General features: G+C 41.6%; 1 protein-coding gene across 2 annotated transcripts; it reads right to left on the reverse strand.

Moving 5' to 3' along the window:
• Positions 1-413: 413 nt before the first annotated feature.
• On the reverse strand, positions 414-4593 carry has1 (hyaluronan synthase 1). Of its 2 annotated transcripts, none has more exons than XM_076970512.1 (5): positions 4484-4593; positions 3281-3982; positions 2949-3174; positions 2525-2657; positions 414-1691 (listed from the first exon to the last, which is right to left on the reverse strand). In XM_076970512.1, the coding sequence occupies exons 2-5, from the start codon at positions 3965-3967 to the stop codon at positions 1016-1018; spliced, it is 1722 nt and encodes a 573-aa protein (XP_076826627.1). In that variant the 5' UTR covers positions 3968-3982; positions 4484-4593; the 3' UTR covers positions 414-1015. The 2 variants fall into 2 exon arrangements, with proteins under 2 accessions (XP_076826627.1, XP_076826628.1); XM_076970513.1 differs by lacking the exon at positions 4484-4593 and adding an exon at positions 4280-4346.
• Positions 4594-11156: the final 6563 nt, after the last annotated feature.

Here is an 11156-nt window from a genome sequence, read left to right on the forward strand (position 1 = left end):
GGGCAGGGGAAACTAATACACAGAAAACAGGCAGGAGAAACGAGACACAGGTGGAAATCCTAAGGACATGGGTGTGACAGACAGAGGGGACTATGGCAACGGGGAAACAAGGTGGGACAAGGGAGGAGGGCGGAGTTGGGCGTGACAGGTATGTTCATATCCTACAAAAGTCCTGCAGAATATTGTTTTACATGTTGTTATTGATGGATTTTATGTTTCTACTCACCAACGTGGTAAATGCAAGGCAGCTTGAATATATAAATCAAACAGCTTTAATATTATGTAGGATAAGGACAAGTTAACTTACAACTTTTTATTGAAACATCACTGTGACCTCCTAAAATGGAAAAATGGGGGGAAATCACACATTTACTCACTCACATTTATTCTGAAAAATAATTTATTCCTTTTTCAAAGTTTGCATTGCATTTTTAAATGCAACTCTTAGATGTCCACTGGTAGATAATATTACAGTATATGTACATAATATTACAATATAACACAGACATTCCAGTGCAAAACTGGTCAGAAAAAAGTGCAACATTCAGACACTATTAATTTAGTCACAGAAACTGATATAGCAGTTTACATCCTAACAAAGTGCCAGTAATCTCTTTAAAACTGTATAAAGACATCTGATGTTTACATCATGAATTAGAGAATAATGGTGCTGTCAGTAGTACATCTCACAGTGCCACTGATGATATTATTGCTACAGTGCAGGACAGTCACGGCATAGAAATGTTTGAATACTGTAACAACTCATGACACACAGGAACTATTTTTCCAACCCTTTTTGGTTAAATAATAAACCTAAACACCATCTATTTAAAGCACAATTTTCACAAAGTCTCTGAAATTTGATCAGTGTGTTTTAATATTAAATCTGTTTTAAAATTAATTCAAGAGTCAGAACAGAAAAACAACACAAACTAAATGGGAAATATTAAAAATATAAATATATCTTCGATACACAAATGAATAAATAAAAACATTTCCTGATGAAAAAAACATTTTACACATTCACTTTGTAATTGTGGGAACGTTTTCGGAACAGTTTATGAATCCAAACCCAGTAGAGGAAGCACATTATAATCCAGTAAATGACATACGCCACAGCACCAAAAATCAAGAACTTGGTCTCCTCCCTTTTTGCGTCTGTGGTCCAGTCCTGCCTGCTTTCCTGGAAGACCCTGAAGATGAAGCCACTGACCAAGATGGCTGCCCAAACAGACAGGGGCAGTAGGGGGATGTAGTTCCCCACCAGCTTCCGCCGTCCTGAGGTGCCCCAGCTGCTTTTGTTCATGGTGAGAATAGCAAAGTACTTGGCCGGCAGGAGGCTCGTCATGTAAAGTGCAGAGTAGAGCGACATGAAGACCATCACTACACTTTGTCTCAGGGCACAAGCATAGGCTGCCTTGATCAGCCCAATCAGCTGAATACAGCAAAGGACCCAGAGGATGTCCCACAGTGTGCCTGCCCAAAAGAGACGGATGATGGTGGCGGTGACAAAGAAGGGGAAAATGCCAGACACGATGGATTCATAGGTCATCCAGAGGTGATGCTTGTGCCACCATAATGCATTGTACAGCCACTCGCGAAAAAATGACTTGGTCCAGCGGGTCTGTTGGTTCAGCCACCTCAGAAACTGGGCTGGTGTCTCTGTGTAGCACTTAGAGTGAGCCGTGTACCTGATGAGAGGTGGATAAATCGTCATCATCATCATCATCATCATCATAATCATCAACACTTTTTTATCTACTGCATTTCCTATGCTCAGAGTTGCTATTCCTTATTCAAACACAGTGAACACTGTTACAGTCAAACACTGGAGCACATAGCATAAACAAAAGATTTTGGAATGAGGATAGCAAGGTGACAACCCAAACAGATGGTGTGAACTCATGAACTTCAGAATGCCATGAATAACAGCAGAATGCTGATGGCAACCTCTATACTGAAGATAAATGCAGGCCTCAGACCTCAGCTCACTGGTGACTTTGTTAGGTACAAAGGTGTGTAGGTATCAATACAGTTGCAGGCTTTTGCCCTTTTATCACCACAAACAATTTGCCAGCCATCTTGGTGTGTACACTGAATTGACACTGATATGAACAAATGAATGAACGAATGAATGAATGAACGAATGAATGAATGAACGATTGAATGAAAGTTCAATGTATATAGCGCCTTTCAATATTCTCAAGTTAATACTTTTTCAGGTACAAGTCTTCTTACATGACCAATCACACACAATCACACACAATTGTTGGAATGGACCAACCAAATAGCAACACGAACTCTATGTGACAACAGAGGTCATCTCCAGCTGAACACCTCCAAGGTGTTGAGAAGAAAGGTTTCTATGAAATTTAATGGTGAATGTCAAAGAGTGATGAATGTTAGTTTTGTGAAAACCTGACACTGAGCATATTATTGGTTTGAATTTTTGTGTTTATGTTTGAATTTCTGTGTTTCTGTTAACTATAACCACTGCTGGCAAGGGGCAAAGGTTATTACTCACTTGGTAGCATAACCCATGCTCAACATGCGGTTAGTGAGATGGCGATCATCCCCAAAGGTACAGTGTGTGCCAAGAAATGTCTGGTTGTACCAAGATTCCAGAAACTGCTGAAGGAGATCGTTCCTGTACAGACCTATAACAGAGCAAGTACCAAAGTGAGCTATAATGTAATATTTTACACCAATCAAAGTACAGGTAGCAAAACTGGCATGAAGGCAGTAAAAATGGTAATACAGCATGTTTTGGACAAAGGTCCTCTGAAGTTGATTTCAACGCGTAAGAGCAGTGTTCTCTAGTAAAGATATAAAATTCATAAAATGGCTTCCACAGAACCTCCAGCTCGATTATGATCACTTCCATATCTTTATGGCGGCACACTGCAGTTTCAGTGAGAATATTGGCGTGTGTGTTATATTAAATTTACCTAAGGGGCCACTGATGCAAGAGACACAGTCAAAAAATGACTGGCAGGACCTCTCGATGTTGAAGGCCATCCAGTAGCGCAGGCTGCTCATGAAGCTGATGCAGGAGTCCTTCATGTTGAGGATCATCACGTCACCGCCCACAGCACCGTACTTGGGGTTGCTCTCCAGTACTTTACACAGCTCCACCGTCGCGAACGGATCCAGTTTAGTGTCCGAGTCACACACCTGTACAAAGGAAGTCATCATGTCAGGAGCAAAAGAATGAAGAAGAGAAGACAACAAAAATGATTTTGTTGTACTGCCAACAGGATCTCCCCCGGACACCACATACCTGTATGTAGTCCACTGAGGAGCCCAGCGCCTTGAAGGCAGTGTACATCACTTCTCTCTTTCCTCCCCATTTTTGCATGATACAAACACACCTCTTTGTTCTGATGAGCTCCTCCACGTGGAGGCGCTGAGGGTCTACCCCCAACCCCAGTCCAGCATCTCCAGCTGGGCCACATACAGCAGCCGCATTCCCCTGCGCCTCCGAGTTCCATGTGTGGTAATTGTTTTGCCACACGTAGCAGCCAGGATCCTGGTCTGCAAACATCTCCTGGAACATGTGCATCATGTACAGGTCTTCTTCCGAGTTCCCGTCCACCACCATGACAATGCGGAGCAGGTTGTATGGATAATGGAGTGCCCTCACCGACTGCAGGCACTTCCGCAGATACTCAGGGTCTTCTTGGTAGGCAGAGATAGTGAAGCCAATGGTCTTGGTGTAGGAGCAGGGATTGCGCCTGGCACGCATCCGGCGGTGCTCCACGAAGGCAAAAGTGCTCTGGACAAGCACATGGAGGCTAAGCAGAGCTCCATAAAAGCCAAAGGAGATGATGCCAAACTGAGATGAGACAATCGGGAAGCCATCAATGTAAGCCCACATTACTACTCCAAGCACCAGCGCAGCAAATAGGTAGGTGAAGAGGGCTCGTACCACGGAGACGAGCCGCCTTAAAAGAGGTTTGATTTCCATTTTGCAAATCAATCACTGGAAATAAATCAAAGCATATCATGTAGACAGTTAAGATTTCTGTCAATAAACATATTTTAGGGTGTGATAACAATTTGACAAAAATTGCAGAATTTTATAAATTATTGATGTAAAACTATTAGTTCAATAACGTTAATCCTTAGTTGGAAATGCAGAATCACATAATCAGATCATTCTTTCAGTATTTGCTCAACTATTTACTATAAAGTTCATAAATTTGTAGAACTATAAGTTCATAAATAAACAAGCCAACAATTATTACAATATAATTATTAAAATCTTACAACGCTTTACCTTCACTCACTTATAAACCAGTAACTGAAGAAGAATAGGCCACTTGTACTATGGTATGTGAGGTTTTCATTCAATCGGTTATAAAAAATTAAACAAAAACTATTCTTTATGACGAATGACGTAGACGTTTTTTTCACTCCGTTAGAATAAACATTGTAGTAAAAAAAGTCAATATGATCCGATAAGACATTTATTGAAACTCACCTGATTAAAACTTTCAAGACCCCTTTGCTCCTCTCGTCGCTCCCAATATAAAACTGTCCGCAAAGTGTGAGTGAGAGTATAAGCTTTCGTATCCGCCTAGTCGCAATACCTCATCACACGATAAATGCTTAAAGAACTCAACTTCTCTCCTTCGTGTGTAACATCTACGTCATTACTTCTTGAGGCAAAGTGCCCATGTCCCGTAACCTCTTATTCAAAACTATTTGGAAGTAGTTTAGATCCTAATTATCTATACAATTTGTATAGGTAAAGTTAAAAATAACACTAATATAATATAATAACTTGACGTGAAAGATACATGCGTCGCTTGCTTTATAACGTAGGCTATAAAACGTTAGCTTATAGCAAGATTTTACAATTGATTTTTCGTTTTATTTTTTTTCATTGTAGCACATCTGGATTCCTGATGCACCCCTCCCCTCTTATCCCCCCCTCTCTCTCTCTCATCAAACCACACATGAATTCTCATTTTTTAATTTTGCCCTGAAAGGACATCATAAGAATTGCCATTTTTTAATGTTGTCCTATTTTGCATGCTAAGGAAGAAGAACAGCTATAATACAACATGGAGGGATTTTGCTTTGTATCATACAGTCTATGAAATTCAGAAACCTACCCATCTTTGACTTTTCAAATTCATGAAAACATTTTCTGTAAGAGTCCATTGGTACAGGAGTTTCTTTCTTGTTATTTATTTCCTCACTGGGTAGATCCAGTGGCAGGTAACTGTGATGTCAGTTGTCATTGAAAATGCAAGCTATAAGCAATTGAGAGGTTGAGTTTCACAAGCAGAATGTGCCTTTTCTGAGGTTATCCTTTCTGAGGCAAACATATGAGGCAAAAATCGTCAGAGAAAGATCACCAGTGTCAAGAGAGTAATTCACTGTAAGTTAACCCAGATATAGTAAAAATGTTGCTTTGTGCAGCCTCATCAATGGCTTTGGTGCTGAGACAGCTCTGCACTTTTGCATTTCACAGTAAGGTAGTTACTCTGTTAGGTCTTCAAACACCAAATCAAATCTTTTTTGAGATAAAAAATTGTAGAGGTATTTTATGTCTACCTTATTGCTTGCGTCAGTGACATAGCCAAGCCTTTGTGGTAGAAAGTCCCGGTAGAAAACATGGTTTGTGACTTTGCAATTTGTTTAAATATGTATTATAGTTTATACATGCATCTGTAAAATTTTGAACATTTGGAGTTTTGACAATACCAAAACTATGCATGATTCTTAAAGAACACGTGCCTATGCACACCTATGCTACTTATTTTTGTCTTTACACCAAAATTATCACTTTAATCTAGTTCAGCACTAGGGATTGTACTGCATCCTTGACCCAGTGTAAGTATAGGATAGAAAATTGCTAGCCCGGACTTTCTGACTTTAACAATAGGTGCGTTCGTCTCTGCCCTTTATTAAAGGAAAAGACTGATTTAAAGCATCTTCATATTAAACAAGCACTATTGATTCACATTTTTCTTTCTATCTGCTCACCTTTTCTACTTGATTTATTCAGCCATTGTGCAAATGAACTTTATTTCATGTGAACATCATTTTATGCACAAATGTCCAGGGTTTGACCCAGTTGCCTTAAGATCTGGTCCCTTATGAAATATTTTAACATCACTGCTTTTTGTGAGCTGGGGTCTTAGTCAAAGGTGGAATTTAAAAGTGTCTTTTATATTCTTAACACTGATTGCCACTGAATGTAGAGAAAAATAGAGATATAGTAGTAAAGAAGGTCACAGTACAGAAGTTAATATTGGACACCTGTAATATTTTAACATTTTACCCATATGCCTATGCAAGTAAATCATCAGATGGAACAAGTGTTCATGTTTTAACACTAATAATGATTTGTAATTAACTAATAGAATCAAGTAAGCATCTATGTCAGATGCTCAGAGCCCACCAGACTGTTCACATTTTTTATTAATCCCATACATCAGTCCATTAAGAAAAGTAAATACACTACATTACCCCTGTGTGTATTCAGTGGTTTGGTTCAGGTGTAGAGGGAGGTTGGATAAACCGAAACTGTTTGTGGTATTATGGATCATAGGGACTACGTGAGAAACATTAAATGGAGATACAAGTGTACATATTAGAGCAAAAACTCAAGACAGTCCGATGAGCCCATAGTACTGAATTAACAACCACCGAAAGACGCTGCTGACATTTGTTCAGTCGTTTGCATACAGCTCCCCCTTCTGGTCAGACTAAGACACTGCCTCACAATACCAAATCCAAACCTATCTATCTAACCCCTAACAAAGGTAATTGGTCTCATATTTAGATATGAATTTACCACTATAGTGACAACTAAATTATATTGTTGGTCTTGCTGTCTATATGCGTAATATAGACATCCCAGTCATTTGGAACAGCACATAACCATAATCTGCAGAGCTCTTTGTTTACCTTGCTGAGGTAAAAAAATCCTCAAACCAGAAAACGTGGTCAGGACTGGACTGAGAACATGTGTATTAAAAGGCTCTGAACTAAATACTGCCTTTGGTTGTCAGCATGTCTAGCTGACTGTCATTACTTACAGTTACCTATGAGAGGAGCTCTCATATTATTACAGCTAGTGGCCTGTGAGAGGAAATGAGACTGAATTTATTCTGAGACAGTGTTGCATTATCAACATGTGATTCATCAGGCACTGTATCTGATGGGTCAAGTTTTGGAGTACAAAAAAAAAAAAAAACAAATCAAATATTAAAAATGTTAAAAAGTGTTCACATCAGTTTATCAGTGAGTACCAGAACGTGCACTGGTAATGTTAATTTAACATTCAGACATTCAGTAAAGTATGTGCTGATATTTTGTCAGGATTAGGGAAATGTCATTCAGAACCTTAAGAAGACCAGCTGTGATGTGACTGGGTGTGTAATAAGGAAAGTATTTCAGTTTAAGAAATTGTTAACTTGAAGTTGAAATTTGGTGGAAGTCATTTACATATTTTATGGAGGCAATTTGTTGTTTTTTTAGAAGCGGCTTCGTGTTTGCTGTTTTCAGTAACTTAAGGAAGATTCCTGATTGAAGTCATCCATTTATTATGTGTAGTTAATCCATGGCTGAGCAGTTTTTTTAAAAGCTAGTGGACTGAGATCAGGTAGGAGGTGAATGATTTTGATGTTTCCTCAAGAGTTAAAAAAACTCACTAAGCACTAATCTGAGAGACTATAGCCTACTAACTTATCTTTGTGTGCTGATCAGTGTGGTCCTGTTAATTTATTTGATAGGGACATATTGATGGTCACTGAAGAAGGATGCAAATGCATTAAATTTGGGACTTTGCACGTTAAAGGATTTCATGTCAATGACAAAATATTAATGTTTTTGTTATGGAGGCTCGAATCACTGGACTTTTTTATTTATGGATTTTGGATACAAGACTTTGTTTCAAGATGTCAGAGTGAGTCTGAAGATGTTTCTGCATGACATATTTGAGCTTTCACTATAAGACTTGTCATGGGCTTCATACAAGTCCCTTATATTATTTAGAGAAATATTTTTGACAGAGGTTAGTACTGTCTGTCACGGTGAGGCGGCCCCCTACCGGCCGCCTCCGTCCACAGCGGCTGTTGTTGTCTTCGTTTTTGTTGTTTGTTTGTTTGAAGAGCTCCGCTGTGTTTGTGTTTATGGCGCGGCGAGGACCAGGACGTTTTCCCTGGGAGCGCTCTTCATGTTTTGTGTGGGAAAAATGTGTACATGTTGACGGACGTGTGGATCCGTGTGCGTGCTCGTTGTCTCATGTTAAATGTTTCATGTGTGACGCGGTCGCCGCTCGTCACTGTCGCCTCGCTCCCCGTGTGTCTTGTGTTTTATGTGGGGAGCGACTGCGACTCGGAGCGGCGCGTCACTATTGTGTATGTGTATGTAGAGCGCGCATGTGTGGGTCCCGTCTGTTTGTTTGTACACCGTTTGTTTGCTTGCTAGTATTTGCGTGTGTGTTTTGTCCTAGTGTGTTGTCAACTGTTACATGTAATTCCACGCATGCTCCTCCCCTTAAATGTGTGTTTGGGGGGGGGGGGGCGGCTGTGGTCCCGTGCCACTGGGTATGGCACGGAGGGCGTCTGAGGCGCGTTTGTGTTCTATGTTGGTGTGTGTTTGGGGGTGTGTGTGTGTGTGTGTGTGTTTCTGTGCAGGTGCTTCCCCTTGGCGGTGTTGTGGTGTTCCTGGACCTTGTGGGGGTCTCCACCTGGCAGGAGCCCCCTTGTGTTGTGGGGTGACCGGAGCCTGGTCAGGAAGAGCCCCTCCCTAGAGGGATGGGGCCCCCGGATGTTTGGGGACCATGGGGCTCCGGTCTGAGAAGCTCCTGCTGGAGATGGAGATCCTCCCTCCTGCCCCGGTTTACCAGGAGGCCCTTGGGACTGCTCCCTAGCCCGCGTCAGGGGTGCTCTGGGCCTCGGTCTCTGGCGCTCCTGGGTTGGGTGGAGGAGTCCACCGTGCGATGAGGGGCCCCGGGAGGGGTTGGCTCCCCAGGAGGCTGGGGTGACCCCTAGCCAAGGGCCGGGGTCAGCTCTGGGAGGAGGTAGGTCCAGGAGGAGAGGTAGCCACGCCTCGGGGAGGTAACCTGCACCCATACACACACGAGGGACGAGAGAGGAGCCGTAGCCCCTCGTCCTCACACCCGTGGGGCTTACCGGCTGAATGCCGGTTAGGGCGTGAGGGCCCTGTGACCGACTGGGGCGTGGTTTTGTGTTGTTAACGGCCCGGTCGGTCCAGGGTTCCGCCCGGGGAGGTGAGCTGTGTAATGTTTTGTTTTATGTTTCAGCTCCCGGACGGCAAGAGGTGTGTTCCTGCCTGTCTCTGCCTTCCTGCCCCTTCATGTTTTGTGTGCAGCCGCTGTGTGCCACACACCCAGTGGAGGGGAGTGCGGCTTGGTGGGGGGGTCTGTCATGGTGAGGCGGCCCCCTACCGGCCGCCTCCGTCCACAGCGGCTGTTGTTGTTGTTGTTTGGTGACGTCATGTGCGTCCCTCAGGTGGGCGGAGCCCGTGATCCGTCTCACCTGAGGGTCGTTTGATTGCCTATATATGTCTTGTCTTTGTACCAGTTGACCGCTGGTCATTATATCCTTAATTTGGAGATAGTGCACGGGTTTTAGGTTTGCACACTTTCTATTAAACCATCATTTTTCCCTGAGACTTGGCGTGATCGCTTCCTTTTCGTTGCTCACCCCTGCCCGTCACACTGTCATGAAATGTGTATATATAAACCATCAGAAGTGGGCAGGGATAATGACAATGGATAAATTGTTAAGACACTTGCTGATAACTAAATCCGTGTTTGAAGAGAGTCTATGGAAATACTATCAATATGTTCCATGGTCCACCAGGTTTGACAAACTGTAAATGCTTGTATCTGTCCCAGATGCGTTTAGGTTAGATTCATCTCACCGCACTATGCATATACCCAAGTATAAAACAGTCCTCAGGGGATTTACCAAGACAGATGTTTAGTATGCTTTACAAGAGGATGTTAAGTTTACACTCTGAGAGATCACCAAGGCTGTGAAGATCAAATTAATATTGTACAAAATAATGTACAGCGTTACAACTCAATTTATCTTGTAGAATAACATTTTTAGGAGTGTGACTCTGGCGAATGTTTACCACTTCTATTGTGCTATGGTTAACATATAGGCCTACCCAAGTACAAATAATGCCTGAATAACCAATCGTTACCAGATGATCATAATCATTACTTTTTAGCGCATGTGGAATACTTCATTATAAAAATTACACACACATGTTTAATGAAATTTGACTTTTATTTATAAAATTCTCTAAACATAAGTTTTCAATGGAAAAAAAAAATCACACCACCAACTGATAAAATCCATATCCAATATGAACTATATGCAGTCATTGTCAAGTGCTTCAGTTAACTTCTGTTTCCCTCCTTGTTGCATATATTTTGCAATTAATAAATCAATATAGGCCTACAATTAAGACAGTAAAAAGACCAAAAAGTAGGAGAAGGAGTTTTATGCTACTGAGTGTTGTCATTACATGAATGCAGATGGGCATTTTTCACAGGTAATGGGGAACTTCCCGTTTCTTCTTTCACAAATGAATGTGTTAATTTATGTTGCCTAACAAAACCTATACAAACCTATTAACACAGATTTGCAAAGTCTACCTTAATTATTTGTATGTGGTCGTCCTCACGTTATCTATCATTGATTTGGGCTAGAGCGACTAGTTTATCAGGTGACCAGTCGGCTAAAAATCCTTAGTAGTTTGGTGCTGAGACATTTAACTGCACAACAAAATGATTTCACGTTGGGCTTAGAGAGCTATTTGTGAATTGAAGAAGTCTATTTGTGACTGTGACCGTGCGTGCTGTGCTGAAGACGCTTCCTTCCAGTCGCTGAGCTGAACTGCTGCTGCAGCGCATCTGGTGTTAAAGGAAGAGAGAGGTCGGGTGTGTGCGAGGTGGTGGCTCATTTCAGGGCATTGTTTTTAATCGCTCAGGTTTTCAAAAGATCAATTCAACCGACCTCAGTAAAATGTTAATAATAATAAGTTTCAAAAGGGCACTTTCGTTGATAAAGGGCAGAGTTGGTGGTGTTTTAGCACCACCTGATGTCTACGTCTGCAAGCTTATGAGCAGTAGAATTAATTTGCATGTACGTTTGTAA

The sequence above is a fragment of the Brachyhypopomus gauderio genome, chromosome 13, assembly GCF_052324685.1.
Source record: "Brachyhypopomus gauderio isolate BG-103 chromosome 13, BGAUD_0.2, whole genome shotgun sequence".
Taxonomy (NCBI): Eukaryota; Metazoa; Chordata; class Actinopteri; order Gymnotiformes; family Hypopomidae; genus Brachyhypopomus; species Brachyhypopomus gauderio.